General features: G+C 54.9%; 1 protein-coding gene across 10 annotated transcripts; it reads right to left on the bottom strand.

Annotated features, from left to right (window-relative positions):
* Positions 1-287: 287 nt before the first annotated feature.
* CBLC (Cbl proto-oncogene C) lies at positions 288-20,828 on the bottom strand. 10 transcript variants are annotated; one of them, XR_013444039.1, is made up of 12 exons: positions 20,424-20,828; positions 17,225-17,371; positions 16,507-16,663; positions 16,117-16,238; positions 14,742-14,879; positions 11,932-12,019; positions 11,110-11,241; positions 9,668-9,826; positions 8,563-8,631; positions 5,189-5,304; positions 4,990-5,064; positions 288-3,388 (listed from the first exon to the last, which is right to left on the bottom strand). XR_013444039.1 is itself a non-coding variant. In XM_036123764.2 (11 exons), the coding sequence occupies exons 1-11, from the start codon at positions 20,774-20,776 to the stop codon at positions 5,055-5,057; spliced, it is 1,491 nt and encodes a 496-aa protein (XP_035979657.1). In that variant the 5' UTR covers positions 20,777-20,828; the 3' UTR covers positions 4,806-5,054. The 10 variants fall into 10 exon arrangements, 1 of the variants encoding a protein (XP_035979657.1); XR_013444038.1 differs by lacking the exon at positions 288-3,388 and adding an exon at positions 3,405-3,953; XR_004927055.2 differs by lacking the exon at positions 288-3,388 and adding an exon at positions 4,806-4,877.
* Between the last annotated feature and the right edge of the window lie 360 nt (positions 20,829-21,188).

Raw genomic sequence — 21,188 nt, 5'->3', positions numbered from 1 at the left:
GGCCTGGAACCCATCAGGTCAATCTCTTAAATTTAATGGTCTTCAAACCTCAGTTCAGCCCAGGACTCTGTGATGAGGGTGGGGGGCGGGGAGTGCAGTGGGGTGCTCTTTCCTTGGCTCTCCTCCGTGGAGCCCTCCCTCTCTTCCCCTCATCCCGGGAATCCCAGGAATGCCACCCCCCTTCCTCCCTTCCTCTCCCCTTCACTCCCTCCCAACCTTGGGGGGGATGGGAGGAGAATCAGGCTGGAGGGAGCAGGTGAGTGGGGGAGGGGAGCAGGCCAGGGCACCTGAGGGGAGTGGGGAGGAGCAGAGCCAGGGGTCTGAAGGAAGGGTCACAGGTCAGGTGGCAGGGGGGCCTCAGAGATCCCGACTGCTCAAGGCTTCTCACAAGCCAGGTCTGACGGGGACAAAATCCTCTGGGGGCGGGGGAAGGGAGAGATGTCACTGGTTATAGGGAGTACTAGCCCTGGACACTGGCCAGAATGGGGGTCACTGGTAAGATGGCTTTGCCCATCGGGCACAGAAGGAAGGCTTAGATTATAGGTCAGCTTGGGAGTTATTGGTCAGACTGGTCAAGGGTACTTTATTCATCAGTGATACAGGAAAGCAATTGTTACACTGGGAGAGGAGACCTTTTAGTATTACCCGCACCACCACCTCCTCCAGGATGCCTTCCCTGCTCCCCTGGCTAGGTCAAGCGCCCCCTCTAGGCTCCCTCAATCACCTGGGCTCCCCCACCCCAGTCCTGCATATTCTGGGTCATCCTGTCTGGGGATTAATCTGTCCCCCCACTGGACTGTGGGTCCATGAGGGCAGGGCTGGCGCTGTCTCTGTTGGTCACTGCTGTGTCCCCAGCAAAAGGCCAGACACAGAGCAGGTGCTCAGGGAAGGTTTGCAGGGCTCGAGAGTCAGGAGCATGCAGGCTCCCTGGATCATCGCAGGACACATGGTACAAACTCACTCATGGACAAATACAACTCCAAGGGCTCCCGGGGACAAGCTCATACACTGCGACCCCGTACACCCGTTCCCCAGCTCCTCTGGCTCCCGCTCGTGAACTACTTGCTTGGGCTGGACTCCGGTAGGCACCCTCTCATCAGCTACTCCCACTCCCACCTGCCTCAAGAATCCAACCGGCCAAGGTTCTGGGCGAAGGGGAAGGACCGTCTGGAGTGTGTATGAAGGAGGGAAGGCATAAATACCAGCCACAGTCCCTCGCAGACTTGCAGAAACTAGTACTGTAACGTCATCTGCCCTTGTCCCCTACAATTTATTCCCACAAAACAGCCAGAGGGATCCCGTTAAAATGTGAGTCAACCCACATCACTCTTCTGCTCAGAATCCTTCCAGGGCTCCTCTCAGTAAAAGCTAAAATCCATTCCATGGCTCACGAGGTCCTCGACCCAGTCCTCGTTACCTCCCTGACTCCGTCTTTCTTTCTCTTCCCCCTTGCCAGCTCTGTTCTTGCCACATTGGTCTCTTTGCTTCCTTGCTGTTCCTCCAATGCCAGGCATGTTCTGGCCTCAGGACCTTTGCACTTGCTTTTTGCTGGGACATTCTTCCCCACACAGCTCCTTCCCTTACTTGCTTCAAATCTCTTCTCCAACATCACCGCATCAATTTCCCTTGGCCATCTTATCTAAAATAGCAATTCCTGCTATCCCAGCCATTCCTATTTCCCTTATTACGTTTCTCCTCTATAACACTTATTGATGCCATGTATTTATTGTTTATTGTTTATCTTGTGTAGAACCTAAGTGCTAAGAGAACGGAAACTGTTTTTTTTACCACTGTATCTCCAACACCTAGAACAGTGCTTGGTATGACGAGCGGAGTCAAGATCTGTGCAATATATGAATTTCCCGATCCCATCCTTCCTGTGTCATGTGTATACACTTACACATTTTAATTAACAAGCCTTGTTTTTCCTCTGTGGCAGCCCTGCCTATCTGCGGTTTCCCTTTCCATGGTTTGTTACCTTCGGTCAACAGTGGTCTGGAAGCAGATGATCCTCCTCCTGATGTGTATTTCAGAGGGGCAAGAGTAGCCTGAGGATAGGTCACAATGCTGGTGCCATTCCCCTCACTTCATCTTATCATGTAGGCAATTATTTTCTCACATCATCACAAGAAGGGTGAGTCTAGGGACGCCTGGGTGGCTCAGTCGGTTAAGCGTCTGCCTTCAGCTCAGGTCATGATCCCAGGGTCCTGAGATCGAGTCCCGCATTGGCTCCTTGCTCAGCGTGGAGCCTGCTTCTCCCTCTCCCTCTCCCCCTGCTTGTGCTCTCTCTGACAAATAAATAAATAAAATCTTAAAAAAAAAAAAGAAGGGTGAGTCTAGTACAAGAAGATATTTTGAGAAAGAGACCACATTCACATAATGCTAATTATAGGACATTGTTATAACTGTTCTAGTTTATTGTTATTGTTAATCTCTTATTGTACCCAACTTGCAAATTAAACTTTATCATAGGTACGTACAGATAGCCAAATACTAAGTCCCAAGTCAAAAAATACCATATATCTAGGGTTGGATACTGTCTGTGGTTTCAGGCATCCGGGAGCAATCGTGGAACATTCCCCTTGTGGACTCTGGTACCTTTATCCCGTTATTTTACATACAGTGTGTGATGGTTGACTTTAAAACTAGTTCACAGCTTGTGGAATACGGGATCATGACACATTTGCTGGGGAATGGGGACTCCCCAGTCATTCCAGATTTCCGTCTGGAAAATGTAACTACTGGAAGTCTGTGTCGTCTTGGGGGGGTGGCAGTATGAATGCATTCTGGGTTGGATGACAACAGTTTATTGTGCAGGGAAAGTTTAGATAAGAACTTTTTTTTTTTTTTTTTTCAGTTTTCTATTTATCTAAGTAACCTCCACACCCAGCACCGGGCTCGAACTCACCATCCCAAGGTCAAGAGTCACATGCTCTTCCGACTGAGCCAGCCAGGCGCCCCTGAATCCTACTGTACTTTGAATTAGGATTTAACAATGCCAAAGAAGCAAGGACTGGTTGGTTCTACGCTCTTGTGGAGCTGGGACACATTGTATTTTCTTTTTTTTTTTTAAGATTTTATTTATTTATTTGACAGAGCCAGCGAGAGCAGGAACACAAGCAGGGGGAGTGGGAGAGGGAGAAGCAGGCTTCCCGCGGAGCAGGGAGCCTGACGTGGGACTCGATCCCAGGACCCTGGGATCATGACCTGAGCCGAAGGCAGCCGCTTAACAACTGAGCCACCCAGGCGCCCCTGTATTTTCCAAAGATGGATGCAACAGTATCTCTCATTCCATATGCTCTTCTAACAATCTGATCTCGACACTCCCCAGGAGCGGGGAAACCTACGTTCCTTCCTCCTTTTATATCTGTGCCGTGTTGTGACTCTCCTGTAAAGAAGAGAATGTGGCAAAAGTGATGCTGCAGGACTCCCAAGATTAGGTAGAAAAGGGTCACTGGGAGACTCTCCCACGAAGCCGTCAGCCACCCTACAAGCAGTCAGGCTGCCTTAGGCAGCCATGCCGTGGGGAAGCCCAAGCTAGCAAGTGTGGCGACCCCATGGAGAGGTCTGACTGCAGAGAGCAGTCTGTCCAGCCCCCAGAGGCCCTGGACCAGGTGCCACCTGCTTGCACCCTGAGCCAGAACCACCCACCTGAGCCCGTCCCCAAATCCTGGCCCGTGGCCACCACGATGTTGGTGTTTACCACTAAGTGTTGGCGTGATTTGTTCCGAGCAACAGCGAGTGAGAAGAGCACCTTCAGCCAGTTGCTGGGGCAGCAGAGGCAGCGAGGTGACTGGCTGGTTTTCAGGGGTCCTCGGGACATCAGTGTATCCTCATCAGACCAGTTCTGTGGCGTGATTGGGGCTGGGCTCCGGCTGGAGCCCAATGCCGGTGGTTCCTTTGCCTTTCACGGCTTACTTTCCCATCCTGGTTCTCTAATCGCTCCCGGGAATCTGTGAGAGATCCCACGTCCTCTCAATGAATTCCCTTTCTGCCCCGGCTTGTGCTGCTTGGGACAAATCTGTGGTATGGACTTCCATGCTCCCTTTACACCGGGATACCTTTTCCTCTTCTTTTCAGTCTCAGCTTGGATGCCTCCTCCTGGAGGTCCTCTCTGACCTCCCAGCCTGGCTCTGCTGCCCACTCTGGGTTCCTGTAGCCCCCTGTTTCTCCCCCACCCCCCTAGCCCTGCCCACTCTGGGTCATCACTGTATGTCACCCACTGGATTGTGAGCCACCAGGGGGCAGTGATTAATGCTATATGCGCCCAGCCTCGCCCAGCCTCACCCAGCCTGGGGCTGGGCACAGGGCTGGGCTCAGGGGGTGCGGGCTGGCTTAAACTGCAGTGGAGGGAGGCTTGGGTCCCTCCAAGATTAGTGATGAGGTGGGGAGACATGTCCTCAGTTTGATTTGGACTGGAAATCACTGGGATCCTTCTCCCAGAGTGGAATGGAGGAAAGAACATTGGGACAAGATCAGGTGCATAACTCTTAAAGAAATGTGGGGTCTTTTTGACTAGGGACTTAGTACTTGGATATCTGGATCTGGTTCCAGAAAATTTTTTTGCATTAGTGGGGAAAGAGGGATGGCTGCCCGATTCTCCGAAAACTTGGGACTCTGGACTCCTGGGTCTGAGGGAGGAGGCTGGGAGCCTGGACTCCTAGATCCAGAGGAGCTGGATACCCCACTCGCCCCTCCAGACCCCTGCATTAATGGGGGGGATGATCAGGCCTCAGGGACCCCCCCCCCCAGGTCAAGCTGCCCCCTAGTGCCTGCTGCACTTTCTCCACATATCAGAGGACAACAAGGCTTGGCAGTTTATTATTCACAAACCCCTTCTAGCCCCTGGGGCTCCCTTTAGCAGCACATTTGGGGCCCTGCGAGGCAGAAAGAGAGGGGGGTTAGATAGTATCACAGCCAGGCTGGGGGACAGGGCAGGGCCAGGCCAAGGGAGGGAACCTGGCCGGGGCTGGGCTGGAGTAGACTCACCGGCCCCCATGCCTGGGCAGTGATCATGGGCCCCCCCAGGGGCAGCCGGAGGGGTGACTTTTCCCTTAGGAGTTTCTGCAGTGGAGAGAGTTTGAAGAAGGGCTGTTGATTTCCTAGGACCAGTGTTTCCCTTCTGCCCCCCCATCCCCATCTTCCCGCACACCCAGGAGTCCCAGACCCCAGCTGCCTCTCCACTTACCCTGGGGCTCCCTCCCTGGCCTGAGGGCTGGAGGTGATTTGCCATGGGGCCAAGGCCACAGTCTTAACTCTTGGAAAGGAAAGAGGGCCCCGAAGTCTGGGGAGGGCCAGAGGTGCCTGGAGGGGAGGAGATTAAGAAATGTCATAGCTGAGCTATAGCTATCTTTCATTTCACAGGTCTGGACAGCAGTAATACATTGGTTGCTTGGGGGAGGAGGAGGGAAGGCCAGTACAATAGTCTTGTCCCTGGTCCATGCTGTTTTATCCCCTAGCACCTCTGGCTTGAGTAGGAAGTTTTGTTTGTCCATCCATCTACCCATCCCTCCATCTATCCAACCATCCATCCATCCATCTATCCATCCATCATCCATTCACCCACCCATCCAACCATCTACCCACCCATCCTTTCATCCATCCACCCACCTATCCATCCATCCATCCACCTACCCACCCATCCTTTCATCCATCCACCCACCTATCCATCCATCCATCTATCCATCCATCCATCCACCCACCTACCTATCCATCCATCCACCCACCCATCCTTTCATCCATCCATCCGTCCACCTACCTATCCATCCATCCATCCACCCACCTATCCATCCATCCATCCACCCACCTATCCATCCATCCATCCATCCATCCATCCATCCATCCACCTATCCATCCATCCATCCACCCACCCACCTATCCATCCACCCATCCACCCACCCATCCTTTCATCCATCCATCCATCCATCCATCCACCCACCCATCCTTTCAGCCATCCCTCCATCCATCCATCCACCCACCCACCTATCCATCCATCCAACTACCCACCCATCCTTTCATCCATCCATCCACCCACCCACCTATCCATCCATCCATCCATCCACCCACCCATCCTTTCATCCATCCATCCACCCACTCCTCCTTTCATCCATCCATCCATCCACCCACCCATCCTTTCATCCATCCATCCACCCACCCCTCCTTTCATCCATCCATCCATCCATCCACCCACCTATCCATCCATCCATCCACCCACCTATTCATCCATCCATCCATCAATCCATCCACCCACCCACCCACCCATCCTTTCATCCATCCATCCATCCCACAAATATTTCCTGAGAATCTACAGTGTCAGGCACTATTCTAGGTTCTGAAGAGACAGCTATGAACCAGGTAGACAAATCTCTGTCCTCATGCAACTGATGATGTATTGAGCAAGAAGCTTACCATGAGTAATCAGTGCACGGACAAGGAAATATCCAGAGAGTGTTAGATGTTCTTCAGGGAACTGAAACGGGCATGGGGAGAGTGGGGGGCAACTAGATAGGAGTGGCTGGAGAAGACCTCTTGGAAAGGGCGGCAATTGAACAGAAGGCTGAGTATTTAGAAGGATGTAGGCAGAGGTCCTGCAATGGGTGGCGGGCTTGCTGGCCTGTTAGAAGAACAGCAGGGGTCCACTGTTGCTGAAAAGGAGTTGGGAGTATGGTAAGAGGGTGCAGAGGTGGGGGGAGTCAGATCCCTCAGGCCTTGTGGGCTGTGGAGAGTGTGTTAGCTTTTTCTTAGGGCCCTAGGGGGGCAAGTGGGGGCTTCTGAGAGGTCAGGGAGGGGTGTGACCCAGGTTACGTACACCCAGTCTTGCTCACTTCATCAGAACCTGCGGGGCCCATGCCAGGCTTGTTGCTATTCTCCGCATGGGGACAGTGAGGATGAGAGGTCGCCGGAGGCCAGCAAGGTGCCGGGTCCCACTGAATGACGGGCTTGCTGCCTAGAGGTGGGCTTCTCGGACGGAGAACAGCAGTGTGGGAACAGCTTATGCAAACCACAGCCACGCTGACATGGCCCCCTTTGCCCTTGTGCCCACAGCAGCCCACTCCTCGCCCCCATGCGGCAGGGACCGGCATGGTGCCCACTTCACAGACAGAACAGAGGCCCATGGGAGTGGAGAATGGAGTCTGGAGTCTAGAGCCAGGGGCCTGGGGGCCAGTCCCGACTCTGTCATCTTGAGCTGGTGACCTCCACATCCGGCTCTGAGTAATAGGGATCATAACAGTATGTACCTCCCTGGGTTGTCATGACAATTAAATCAATACGTTAAGAGCAATGCCAGGCATATACCAAGTTCTATACACGTTAACTATTCTCCTTCTGCCAGTCACTTTGCTGGGCAGCAGCACCCCCCACCCCCTCCTGGGGCCGCCTCTTTTGCAGTGTGTTTTGAAGAACAAAGGGTAGGAGTTGCCTGGGATTTGAATCGGGCAGGGTTTGGGGAGCGGAGGAAAGGGCATGCCAGGTGGAGGGCCCAGCCTAGGCAAAGGTGCGCCCCTGTGTCCCTGTCGGCCCGCCATTCGGGCTGTGTTCCCCTCATTGTCCTCAGGGAGCCGGCTGAGTGCCTCCTAATGTTTCCATTTGCTTTTGGCTGCAGGTCTGGATCTGTTTTTAGCTTCCCTGGCTGGTGTCACCGCCACCCCCCTTCCTGCTGGCTCACTTGTTTGCTGCGGTCGAATAATGTTCCCGGACTTCCTGAGCTGTTTGTTTGAAGACAGCCCTGTATTGATTGAATCTTGCGTGTGCTCAGCCTGAGATGCTAACAGAGACGGGCCCCTCCCCAGCAGGCCAGGGGCTCGGAAAATCCTGGGGTAGGAAGTAAGGGGTGGGGGGAGAGATAGAAGGCTGGGGCTTGCTTAGAAAATAAGCAGATGATTTTAGGGTTCTCTAAGCTCCCCCCACCCCAACACCAGATTCTCCTGTATCAGGCTGTGAGGTTCTGGTGAGTGTGGTCACCTCTCTGAGCCTTCTTCCTCTGGGAAGTGAAGAGGGGAACAGTTTTGACTTTGTAGGCTACTGGGAAGACCCAGTTCAAGGTATCCATTCAACGCCTCTTCACTGTATACCTGCTATGAATCAGGCACTGTTCTAGACTCTGGAGACATACCAGACAGGACAGAGTCCTAACCTTCAGGACGAAGGGACCCTGCTGACGGTGAGAGAAACAGACTATATCTTCTGCCACGTGCTGAAAAGAACTATGGAAATCAGCAGGGAAGAGGCTTGGAGGGAGGGGGGTGTCTTATTATCAATAAAATAGGGTCGTCAGGGAAGGCCTCCCTGAGGAGGAGATGAGAAAGCAAGCCTGGGGAAAGGAAATCCAGGCAGCGGGAATAGCTGGTGCAAAGGTCCTGGGGTAAGACATGCCTGGGATGCTGGAAGGAGAGTCAGGAAGCCAGCCAGGCAGATAACTAGGGAAGAGAACAAGAGGGCGTAGAGGATTGCCCAGCACCTTGTCAATGGGCGCGAAGGGTGAGTGCTGGACCAGGGGACCCTGAGGAACCCTGGGGCTGAACAAGACCCGAGTTGCCCACCTCAGACCAGTGCCGGACTCACCACTTTCAGCTGGCCTTTAGCTGGGGATGCACTCAGCTGAGGGGGCAGTGGGGGAGCTGAGGGAACCACCTAGGAGAGACAGAGGGTGAGGAGGGGATTGTAAGCTGCCATTGTCTTCCCCCCTATGTGTCCTTCAGCCTAGAGTCCCAGCATTCAGGCACTCTTCTAGGCTTTGGAGATAGGATAGAGAAGAAGGCAAAGTCCTAACCCTCAGGAGAGTTACAGCTGGAGAAAGTCAGAGCCCCAAACCCTTGAGGAAGCAAAGGTCCAGGTCCGTAGGACCCCAGAATCCTGTCACCAGCTGCCTTTTCCTTCAGACCCAGGGGTCCAGACTCCCAGCCCCTCCTCCCTCAGAGCCAGGAGTCCAGACCCCCAAGCTCCTCCTCCCTCAGACTCAGGAGTCCTGCCCCTAATTCCCTCCTCCTTCAGACCCAGGAGTGAGGCCCCCAGCCCCTCCTCCCTCAGACCCAGGAGTCCAGACTCGCAGCCGCTGCCTCCCTCAGACTCAGGAGTCCTACCCCCAGCCCTTCCTCCCCCAGACTCAGGAGCCCAGGCCCCAGCCCCCTCCTCCCTCAGACCCAGGAGTCCAGGCTCCCAGCCCCTCTTCCCTCAGACCCAGGAGTCCAGGCCCCCAACCCCCTCCTCCCTCAGACCCAGGAGTCCAGGCCCCCAACTCCCTCCTCCCTCAGACCCAGGAGTCCAGGCCCCCAGCCCCTCTTCCCTCAGACTCAGGAGCCCAGGCCCCCAACCCCCTCCTCCCTCAGACCCAGGAGTCCAGACCCCCAGCCCCTCTTCCCTCAGACCCAGGAGTCCAGGCCCCCAACCCCCTCCTCCCTCAGACCCAGGAGTCCAGGCCCCCAGCCCCTCTTCCCTCAGACTCAGGAGCCCAGACCCCCAGCTCCCTCCTCCCTCAGACCCAGGAGTCCAGGCCCCCAACCCCCTCCTCCCTCAGACCCAGGAGTCCAGGTCCCCAGCCCCTCCTCCATTAGACTCAGGAGTCCTGGCCCTAATTACCTCTTCCCTCAGACCCAGGAGTCCAGGCCCCCAGCCCCTCCTCCCTCAGACTCAGGAGTTCCAGTTGCAGCTCCTGCCTGGCCCTGCTCACCTGCTCCAGCTCCTCCTCCCCATCTTCCTGGTCACTGCTCTCTTTTGGGTCCTCAGCAGTGGCCCTGGCTTCCGCTGGCCTCACTTGGGATAGGATACTCACAGCCTTTTGGCCCTTGATCTCTCTGCGGCAGAAGGGACAGGTCTGGCTCTCGGAGTGCTGGGGGTGGGGTTGGACGGGATAGGGTCAGGGTTGCCCTGTTCTCCACCATGTCCCTTGGGACCACAAGGGCCCGCCTCCCCAACAGAGTGATGTGCTGAGGACAGATGGAGGGAAACAGTGGGGAGAGGGAGAGGAGTTGTGAAGAGAGGAGCTGGGGGAGATGCAGGATGGGAAGGGGATGGGAGCAGAGCGTGAGGTCGGTGGGGGGGGGGGCACACAAGCAGGATGCCCAGCGGAGCCAGGGTGTTGTGGGGGGCTCAGCTGTCCACAACGATGCTGTCCCCTAGGAATGCCCGAGGCACCTGCGGGGGCCCGTACGAATTGTGGTGACAACCGCCACTGGGGCCAATGTTGTGGCTCAGCCGGCCCCTGGGCTTCTTATGATCGCAGGACACACCTCAGCAACAACCACCAGAGCTCCGAAGAACCAGACTGATTACTCACAGGTCCTGGGGGGTACGCGGCCTGCCTGGGGCCCCACGGTGAGGTCCCAGGTGCGGAGAGAGGGAAGCTGCATGCACCCGGGGCTCTGCCTTTATTAGGGGCCAAGTGGGGTGTCTAGGGATTCATGGGTTCACTCTTTATTGGTCAATTTGAGGCATTAGGACATGGGAAGGGAAAAGCAAGGTCTTAAGGGGTCAGCTATCTGACTGGTTACCCCGGGCTTTCTAAAGCTTCACGAGTGGGGTGGCCTGGTTCCTTATTGGGTCATTTTGCTAGCAGCCTGTGTCCCACAGTGACAATACGTATATTCAAGATGAATGTCCTTGGAATGCATGCCCCAGCCATCAGAACTTGTCAAACACCTCCATCACCATCAGGAAGCTTAAGGTCATGTACCTATACTACGCAGGGGCAACAGCCCCGGGTTTCCCAGGGGCCTTTGCAGAGGGCTTTGTGGGCTTGGATCCTCACCACGGCCCTTGGGAGGTTGCTACTATCAGCCCCGTTCTCCAGGGGAGGAAGCTAAGGCTCAGAGAGGTGGAGCCACTGGCCCCAGATTGCCCAGCCAGGAACAAGGAACAAGGAGCCCTTTCCACTAATAAGGACGCAGCTGGAGAAGCAGGAGCGGAGGTGAGAGACGCAGAGCAAGACGGAGACAGAGGCACAGAGAGGTGGGCTCCCGCTCATCACTCCTGAGTGACCCTGAGCAAATCTCTGCTCGCCCTGGGCCTCAGTTTCCCCATCAGATCCACGAGGCATGCAGGCGATCCTCTAGGAGGGACTTTTACCATAAAGTGGGGGGACACTGGGCAGGAAGGCAAGGCAGTCAGACCCACCTGCCAGGCGGCCAGGCAGCGGCTACAGAGCAGGTGCCCACAGGGCTCGATCTTCACGTCCTTGTTGCTCTCAGCACAGATCTTGCAGAGTTCGAACGTGGAGTCCATGGCCCAGTATAGCTGCAGCTGCTCCTAGCAGGCAAGAAGATGGGGAGAGTGGGAAGGGGGCTGCCAGCCATGGGGATATAAGTCAGGCCACAGGAAGAAAGTCCTAAACTTCTATGCCAGCCCCGAACCCTCCTAAGTTCAAGGCCGTGTGTCCAGCAGCCTCCTACATGTACCTTATTATGAGACTCAGTCTCCGGGGTGGTCTATATTCAGGGTTGCCAGATTTAGCAACTAGAAATACAGGATGCCCTGTTAAATTCGATTTTTGGGTAAACAATGCGTAACTTTTTAGGTCTAAGTATATCCCAAATACTGTGTGGGAGATACTTATACCAAAAGATTTCATTTGTCGTTTCTCTCTCACCCATGGGGTGGCTGTGAAGACCAGGAGCTGGTACAGGGGCTGTCATCGGTGAAAGCTCAAGTGCACCAGCCATTCTGATCGTCTCAGCAGTATCGTTTCCTGGTTTAATCCCCGCAAAAACCCCTGGGGAGAAGGCAGGAGGCTCCGTATTTTCCATAGAAGGAACAGAGGCAGAGAGAGGCCAAGTGATTTAACCCAGATCACATGGCCACCACACCAGCACAAAAACCCAAGGCCTCTGGGATTCTGGAGCCTGACTCTGTGGGAGAGAATTCTGAGTCGAGCCACAGTGTGGGGGGTGGGGCAGGAAGCAGGGATGGGGCGGTAAGGGGCACAGGCTGGGACCTCACCTCTGACACATGCATGTACACATGGGGTTCCATCTGGTAGAGCTCAGTCAGGTCTGGGTTGTGGTTCTTCCCATCTGGGTAGAGGTAGCTGGGTGAAGGGAAGAGAGGGGGTACTGAGGGCCATCTAAGACTCCCTACCCCAGAAGAGCAAGGACTCCCCGGACTCTACCATGGGCCCAGGGCCCCTGGATGAGCATCTCTCCCAAACCCATCATTGGCCTGGGGATCTTTTCCCTTCCCTCTCCTCATAGTGGGACTTTCCAGGGCAAGCGGTGTCCCCTCAGACGCCAGGGCAGGGCCGTGTCCCCTCAGACCCCCCCCCCACAAAAAAGGGCACCTTAGACCTAAGTGTCCCAAGCTCTGGAAATACAAATCAGATCAACAGGAACCAGGAAACTGACTGAATCCCAGCCTTTGCCCTCCCAGAGCACCCCCATTCTTGAGTGTTCAGGCCCAAGTATAGAAGCATGTTAGGTCACACATTGCTGGAGTGACCAAATCCTAGTCTTAGGCTAGCAGAATTAGAAGGACCCTTCTAGACCGTCTACACTCCACTTCACATATAGTTACTGAGGTTCAGTGCAGGAAAGGTAATAGCTCAAGGCCACACAGAGGGGCTTGGAGGGACGTGGGACCAGGGCTGTGGGCAAGGTCTGGGCGCCGGGCTCCAGGACAGCTGAGAAAAAGGCTCTGCACCCTCTGGGTCAGAGTGGGGCCCACGAGTCCCCTGAGCCTGGTGGGTCTGCCCAGCCAGCCAGGTAGAGCAGGGCAGGTGCCCCAGGCTGGGCCCCAGTGCAGCTCTTCCACAAACACACTGTGTGCCCTGGGCTGGGCATCTCTACCTCCCTGCACTCAGTTTTCCCTTCTGTAAAGTGGACATAATCATGCTGGGGGCAAAGATTGGTGGCATCCACAAAACATGTGCGGTATCCTTCCTCCACACCTAAACGCCCCCCCAGAGGGAACTGCTATGATCAACTTTAGACCTGGCAAGCTGCCTCACTGTGTGGTAGAAAGTGCTTGGAGTCTCTTCACCTCTCTCAGGGCCTTGATCTTCCCATCTCTCTAGTGGGTGGTGGGGTCTGTGTGCTTCGTGGGGGGAGGGGGGTTAAACCAGATTGACGGTATTCATACTTATTTTATCTCTAGAATCCTTTTCTCCAGTGAAGTCTGACCTGGAACTTAAGACATTGCGGTGGGCAAGGGTCTGTATTCTGAGCCTGGCTTCACATCCCAGCCCGTGAGCTCAGCGGCTGTGTGACCCGGGCAAGTGGCTCTGTCTCTCTGTGCCTCAGTTTTTCTCGGTTGTCAAGTAGGGATGTGCCAGTATAACCAATAGAGCTTCATTATTCTTGGATTCCGTCCTCGCAAATGTGTCTACCTGCTAACATCTGTCACCCCCAAATCAATAGTCATGGTACTTTTGTGGTCATTCATTGACTGCACAACGTTGCAAAAAATTTGAGTCACCTGACGCGTTTCCGTGAGGTTGGAGAAGGCGACACTCTGCCTTTTTGTTTCAGTTCCTTACTCTATAAACCAGTAACCTTATCAGTGCATTTGGTGCCATGTTTTTTGCATTTTTGTGCTTTTTGTTGATTTCGCCATTTTAAATGGCCCCATAGTGCTGAAGCGCTGTCCAGCGTTCCCAAATACAGGGCTGGGATGCGTCTTATAGAGAATATACGGGTATTAGATGAGCTTCGTTTTGACTTGACTTCACTGTGAAAGAACCGACTACATATTAAATAAGGTGTCTTTAGGCAGAAACACACATAAAGGTTACTATTGGTTACCAATAAGGTAGCAATTGGTTGAGAAAAATGTGACCAGATGGGATGCCTGGCTGGTGCAGCCGGGAGAGCATGTGACTCTGGATCTTGGGCTCGTGAGTTCAAGCCCCATGTTGGGTGTGGACCTTACTTAAAATTAAAAAAAAAAAATGGGACCAGAGTCTTACAGGAATCTAAACCCGTATTTGCCCCACGAGCAATGGCTCAGTATTCGATAATTCAGTGTTTGCGGCGACTTTATAGAACAAAACTACCATTAGCAACAAAAGAGAACTGACTGCATATCTGTCTCCTATCATATCATTTAGGTATGCCTGGTAAGAAAGGTCTGGCTAAAGGTTCAGGGAGAGACTTAGGAACCCCACCCGCCTTTTTCCGCTCCTCTCCTACCCAAGGCAGCTTCTGAAAGAGGGGCTGGGGGGCAGCCAAGGTTAGAGGTTGAAAACACCTGTCCAGCTGTTTGCCCAGTTCTTTCTGCTTTAAGAGTCTAGATTCTAGAACAGGATATGGATATCTAGAAGCAAAAGCTTTTCAGCAGAATTCCCAGGAATGGAGCTAGTGGAGTCAGCGCCCCCCCTCCCCACTTCTCCCAGCCACTTGCTAGCCCACACAGCAGCTTTCTGTGAATTAGAAAAGGCGCCCTTGGGGCGCCTGGGTGGCTCAGTCTGTTAGGCTTCTGACTCTTGATTTCAGCTCAGGTCATGATCTCAGGGTCGGGCTCACGCTCAGTGCAGAGCCTGCTTGAAATTCTCTATCTCTCCCTCTGCCCCTCACCCTGCTTGCAAGCGCACATGCTCTCTCTCTCTGTTTATAAAATAAATAAAATCTTTAAAAAAAGAAAAAGCTCCCCTTCCTCAAGACCCTCATCTGCCACCTACTGAAACAATATAGTATTGCAAATGTATGTCTGCCATGTGAACTGGGTGCCCTTAGAGTGATCTTGGGCAGTGCTCAACACGCACCACCTTTCGAAGTGCATTCTCCTGACACCCTCCCCCTGCCAGGATGGTGACTCACAAGCCTTCCTTTTGTCCGTCCAGGAGTGCTTGGAACAGGGGTTTGTTGAGAGGGATGGTCTGCAGGATGCTGCCATCTGAGCTCACGTATCCAATGGCCCATTGACCCAGGCGAGTGCAGCTGGGCCGGAAGATGTAGCTGGAGGAAGAGGTTGGTAGGATGGGGTGAGGGAGTGGTCACCGCTGTCCCATCCGGGACTTCCCAGGTGCCCATTCTGTTGGGGATCCAGGTGTCTAAGTCCTTGTTCTTTATAACCCAGCTTCCCACTTTTTAGGCAATGAGCATTAAGATTCCTGTCTCCCACTGTAGGGGATAGCCATTGGTTTACCTGCTTGGCTCTTCATCCTCCTTCACTGGGGCTTAGACAAAGCTGATTCTAGCTTGGCCAATCAGTGCCTTTTAGGACCCCTGACCATAGTGATGGAGGTCAGCCCTGAGATTTTTGCTAGAAGTATCAGGAGCAAGGTACCCCATTTCTACAGAGGTTGCTAAGCTGGTAGGGTGTACAGCTGGGGCTTCTAGAAACCTTGTGCCGCCATAAGGAGAGACCATGTCTGAGAATGAAGCAAACAGAGAGAAGTAGACACAGGGAAGACACTGATTCCTGACACTTGAGCACCTAGATCCAGCTGTGCCTGAAACCCCATACCTGGTCTTTTCAAACACGAGAATTAATCCATCCCTTTTGCTTTCCCTTTAAACCAGTCTGAAGTGTAACTGGGAGAGTGCTAACATACTTGCTGTCCTGAGGTTCTTGTACGTCAGCCCTGCAAAGACTCATGAATGTGACCTCCTATTCCCTTAACCTCCTGGTGTTCCAGGTGCTCAGCCCCTTGATCCTTAGCCCTCTGGGAGGACCCAACAGCTCAAATTTCCTGGCTCGAAATCATTTAAGGACTCAGGTGTTTGGATCCCAGTCTCCTACCCCAGCAGGTGTGTGTGTGTGTGTGTGGGGGGGTCATATTAAAAAAAATTTTAATAGATGGTACAATATGAGCTCTGACTCAACAGAAATGGATCTTATCCTAGGGCAGGGTCTTCAGGCCCCTGGCCAGACCAGGTATTGTTCCTCTAGCTGCCAGATTGTGAGAAAGTGCATTGTAAGAGAGTGTCAGCAGAAGGCACTTCGAAAGGTGGTGCATGTTGAGCACTGCCCAAGATCATCGGGCTCCTGGGAGGTCCCAGGAGATGAGGCAGGGTGGCTGGAGTCACTCAGCATCCTACTTCTCAATTCTTGGCAGTCTGGGGTCCCAGGTACTTCAGCCCTTCCGTTCTTACTCCCCAAAGGCTGGCTGGGCTCCCCCCACACCCCAGCCCAGGATCCAGACCCTGGAGCCCCCAGCAGCCTCCTCCTCCTGAGGCCTGGCCCTTTTACCTGCCTGGCTTGTCTCTGTAGGTCTGCAGACGCGCTTGGACCTCATCATATGTGAGGAAGGCCATGTAGCCCGGGTGGTTGACCGCCAGGAGCTGCCAGTTCTTGAGGAGTGTTGGCCACGGCTGGAGGGGGGCAGCACTTGGGTCAGGGAGGGGCCGAGGAAGCCGCCCACACCTCGCGCCTCCCAGGGTCTCAGCACCCAGCCACTGGGCTTACACCTGGGGTGGGCCTCGGAATCTGTTATACAGTAGACCCCAGATCTTCCCTTTCCCAGGAACCACGGGTCCGGGATCCCAGCCCCTCTTCCCTCAGACCCAGGAGGCCGTGTTCCCAACCTCTCCTTCCCCCAGGACCCAAGAGTCCGGGCTTCCAGCCTTGGCCGTCGCTAACCTGGAAGAGCCTGGTGAAAAGGTCAAACTCGAAGATGGACACGTGGCCGCTGCAGGTGAGGTTAATGGTGGAGCGCAAGGCCAGGGCCGTGCAGCCAGATTCCACTGGGTGGCAGGTGCACAAGAGCCACTCAAACTCAGCCCAGGGCAGCACACACCTGGAATGGGGGGGGTGGTGGTATGCAGCTGAGGAACCTAGGATGGGAAGACCTCTAGGAAGGAGGCAGCTGGGGGCGAGGGCTCCTGGGTCTGAGGTGGGAGGGACTGGGGGCCTGGACTCCTGGGCTTGAGGGAGGACGGACTGGGGGCCTGGACTCCTGGGTCTGAGGTGGGAGGGACTGGGGGTCTGGACTCCTGGGCTTGAGGGAGGAGGGGCTGGGGGCCTGGACTCCTGGGTCTGAGGCGGGAGGGACTGGGGGCCTGGACTCCTGGGTCTGAGGCGGGAGGGACTGGGGGTCTGGACTCCTGGGTCTGAGGGAGGAGGGGCTGGGGCCTGGACTCCTGGGTCTGAGGCAGGAGGGGCTGGGGGCGAGGACTCCTGGGTCTGAGGGAGGAGGGGCTGGGGCGAGGACTCCTGGGTCTGAGGCAGGAGGGGCTGGGGGCCTGGACTCCTGGGTCTGAGGCAGGAGGGGCCGGGGGCGAGGACTCCTGGGTTCCCTGGGCAGGGACAGGATGAGGCTCCAGGAGCTAAGGGGCCCCGGGGACAGGTACTCACTCACCGGGCTCCGCAGTGCTCCCTCCAGAAGGTGTGGGCCCGGGCCTTGGTGAGTTGGTACGTGTGTCCACAGTACTTTCCCTTGGGGAAGAGTGCGCCCAGCTCCGCATGCATGTAACTGAAGATGAGGGCCAGCTTGGCCAGCTGTCGCCTGCGGGGATGGGCTCTGAGGGCCTGGGCTGGACCTTGGGGCTCCCACTGACACCTGCGCCCACTGTGGGAAAGACCCGCAGGCACCAGACCCCCAGACTCTGTAACCATTCAGTGCAGGGTAAAAGTCGAATCCAAGATGGCCTATGGCAGTCCCGACACCTCCCCTCTGCGAACCTCAGTTTCCTTATCTGTGAAGGAAAGGGAGGCGCTCCCCAATATCCAAGTGACCCTCCGGCACACAGACCCCAGCCTCCACCTGTAGCCCACGGGGGCGGGAGGAGAAGCCCTGCTTTGTCAGAGGTGGAGCCCACGAGAGCTGAGGCCATTGGGAGGGGTCTGCGAGCCGGTCACGCTCAGCACCTTCCTGGTTTTAGCAGCCCTGGGGGGCGGACCCCTGTGCTTTCCCCTGCCAGCTGCCTCCCTGGGGTACGGGTCAGGATGTGGGGAGCAGCAGAGGGTAGGTCTGACACTTAGCTGCGGCATTTGGGGGAGGTTCCTTTTCTCCCCCTTACATCAGTTTCCTCAGCTGTGAAATGGGCGTAAGTGCAGGGTTAAGTACAGCCCCTGTCTCAGAGGGGGAGCAGTGAGGATTCTTCCATGTCTTCTGAGCGCAGAAAATGCCCAACGTACCTGGCGTGCAGCCAGCACTCAGTGCACTTTCATTATTATTATTGACTTTATTATTTTATTTTTTAAAGATTTTATTTATTTATTTATTTGAGAGAGAGAGAGCACATGAGCAGGGGCAGAGTGGGACGGACAAGCAGACTCCCCGCTGAGTAGGGAGCCTGATGCGGGACTTGGTCCCAGGATGCTGGGATCAGGATCTGAGCCAAAGACAGATGCTTAACCGACTGAGCCACCCAGGTGCCCCAGATTTTGGAAACTTAATGGAAAAAAAAAAAAAGAATGTGAGCTATCTCATTAATTATTGCTTTATATTAATTAGAAGTTGAGATAGTATTTTGGATACTGTGGGTTAAATAAAGGGAATGTTATTAAAACTCACTGCACCTGTTAAAAAAAAATCTTTCTTGGGGCGCCTGGCTGGCTCAGTCGGTGGAGCAGGTGACTCCTGATTTCGGGGGTGTGAGTTCAAGCCCCATGTTGGGGGCAGAGATTACTTAAAAATAAGTAATTTAATTAAAAAAATTTTTTTTCTGTAATATGTCTACTAGAAAATAAAAAATTACAGGGCGCCTGGGTGGCTCAGATGGTTAAGCGTCTGCGTTTGGCTCAGGTCATGATCCCAGGGTCCTGGGATCGAGTCCCGCATCGGGCTCCCTGCTCAGCGGGGAGCCTGCTTCTCCCTCTGCCTCTCTCTCTCTTTCTCTCTCTCTCTGTGACTCTCATGAATAAATAAATAAAACATTTATTAAAAAAAGAAAATAAAAAATTACATATGTGGGTTGCATTAGATTTTTAGTGGGGAGTGTTGTTCTAGAATCTTCTTCAGAGAGTTGCTAGGACCCTAGTAACTCTAGAACACTCACTCAGACACTCACTAAGCCCCTATGCTATTTTCTAGAACAGTGATTCTCAGTGGAGTTATACCACCTTTCCAAGGAGCTTCTAGAAATTCACTTGACATAGTGATTACAGTAGGGAGGCTAAATTGTGGGGGACAGTCCACTCTAGCAAAATTTGCTCACATTCCACTCCACTTTCCAATGTCCCATCAGGCATCTGTGAAAGTGGAAAATCTATTTAAAATTATCTAAACCTAAAACCCAATTCCAGTTTACAAAGGCATTTTCTGCACATCTTAAATTGATACTGAATTTTACAGAAATTCAACTACCCTATACATGGAAGGAAGACCGGGTCAGTGACACAGGGATTCTCCCTAGAGGTGCCGGTGTCCGGACTAGCCAATTCTGCTTCCCAGAATAATTATAATTGTGTCTTGGCATTTTCATCTGAAATACAGACAATGTTATTATGAAGGGCATTCTTTTTTATCATCCCCTACAATACAGTTTGCGTATTATAGTGATTTTTAAAAAATTATGGGTATGTAAGTAGTTTAACCTATGCATTTCATTTCAGGATGAATTTGAGGAGACAGAAGTATTTGCCTTGACAGGGTCGAGAGCCGCTGGTCCAGACCTTGTTTCGTTCTGGGCTCTAGACCCCAAACCTCATATGCTCCTGTCACTCAGCAGCCCCTTCCCCAGAGTTCAGAAGAGGTGGGGGGGAGCTATAGATAAGCCCTAGGTCCTGAGCTAGTTGTTCCTCAAGAAGCAAGACCAGGGGGCCCTGTGTGTCCCCCTAGGCAGGGGCAGTGATGGGATGTCAGTCCATCCCTCCTCATGCAAGAAGCTCCCTGGGGTCCCCACATTTCCAGGATTCATGTCTAGGCCTCTGGGAGAGTGGGGCAATGTGAAGTGGGCTGCTGGATGGCCAAGAAAGAGGGGAAATGGGGAACTGAGGGCATAAGTGCCCAAAGAAAGAAAAAACTGGGTCGCTCAGTTTTCTAGGTTCTCAGGCAGAGGGGGTTGGGACTTGGACCCCTGGGTCTGAGGGAGGGGCTGGGGGCAGGACCCCTGGTCTGAGGGAGGAGGGGCTGGGGGCCTGGACTGCTGGGTCTGAGGGAGGAGGGGGCTGGAGGCAGGACTCCTAGGTCTGAGAGAAGAGAGTAGGCAGGCCTGGAACCCTGGGTCTGAGGAAGGAGGGGGTGGGAGTCTGGACCTCTGGGTCTGAGAGAGGAGGGGCCTGGAGGCAGAATTCCTGGGTCTGAGGGAGGAGGGGGCTGGAGGCAGGACTCTTAGGTCTGAGGGAAGAGAGTAGGCAGGCCTGGACCCCTGGGTCTGAGGCAGGAGGGGCTGAGGTCTGGATTCCTGGGTCTGAGGGAGTAGGGACTGGGAGTCTGGACCCCTTGTCTGAGGGAGGAGGGGCTGGGGGCCTGGACCCCTGGGTCTGAGGGAGGAGAAGGCTGGGACCAGGACACCCAGATCTGAGGGAGGAGGGGGCTGGGGACCAGGACCCCTGGGTCTGAGGGAGCAGGGGGCTGGTCCCATCTTTTCTCTGCGGCCAGGGCGGCTGCTCACCTGAGTCTGGAGCCCTCCCGGAAGAGCTGGTCGTTGGCACTCCTCCCACCCCGGGGTGGCAGCAGTGCCGCCACCTGCCTGCTCTTGGCCTCCAGGTTGTGAAGGTAGACGATGAGAAAGTCCCTCGCACCACCGGGACCCTCGGCGTCGTCCCCGCCGGCCGCCCGCTGGGCGTGGGCCACCTGGCGCAGCAGCTGCGCGATGCGGGGCAGCAGGTCTGGCAGCGAGGGGGGACTGGAGGCAAGCCGGGGGTCCCCGCATTGCTCTTCCAGGCGCTGCAGCAGCCTCACCACCCGGCCGAGCGCGCGAGCCCCTCCCCACTGCCACCCCCAGGGGGCTGCCGCCGCAGCCATGGGGCCCTCGGGAGCCGCGGGAGGTAGGCGAGCGGCGGGCAAAGGTGCGGCCCCGCCCAGGGTGGGGGCGGGACCCGGAACGAAAGGTGAGGGGGCGGGTCCTGGAGGAGCGGGGCGGGGACAGCAGGTTACCTGCGCTCTGAAGGGGGCGGGGTCTGGGGGGATCTGGCACCTGGGTTCCTAGAAATGGGGTTCGAAAGTCTGATCCCTTAAAGAGAGCTGGATGGGGTGGCTGCTGGTGGGTGGAGGTAGGAGGAGACTCTTCAGTGGGTAGGAATTGAAGGTAGGACGCCTGGGCCGCTTCTGAGACCGACTGGAGGCTGGGTCCCAAGGTTGCAGTGGAGGAGGGGCTGGGGGAGACCTGAGGCTTTTGGGGGCTGGGTGTAGGGCTGGGAGCTTAGCTAACCAAACC

The sequence above is a fragment of the Halichoerus grypus genome, chromosome 15 (genome assembly GCF_964656455.1).
Source record: "Halichoerus grypus chromosome 15, mHalGry1.hap1.1, whole genome shotgun sequence".
Lineage (NCBI taxonomy): Eukaryota > Metazoa > Chordata > Mammalia > Carnivora > Phocidae > Halichoerus > Halichoerus grypus.
Note: the sequence above shows the minus strand (reverse complement) of the source record. Positions and strands in the feature narration are given on the sequence as shown.

Bases quoted from the DNA above. Each gene is read 5' to 3' on its own strand.
- CBLC (XM_036123764.2), bottom strand. From the start codon at position 20,776: ATGGCTGCGGCGGCAGCCCCCTGGGGGTGGCAGTGGGGAGGGGCTCGC. The intron at 9,827-11,109 runs GTGGGTCTGACT...CCCCACCCCCAG, and splicing joins GCTGCCTGGCCGCCTGGCAG to CACTCCGAGAGCCAGACCTG. The intron at 5,305-8,562 runs GTGAGTCCGGCA...CCTCCCCTCCAG, and splicing joins CTAAAGGCCAGCTGAAAGTG to GCACCTCTGGCCCTCCCCAG.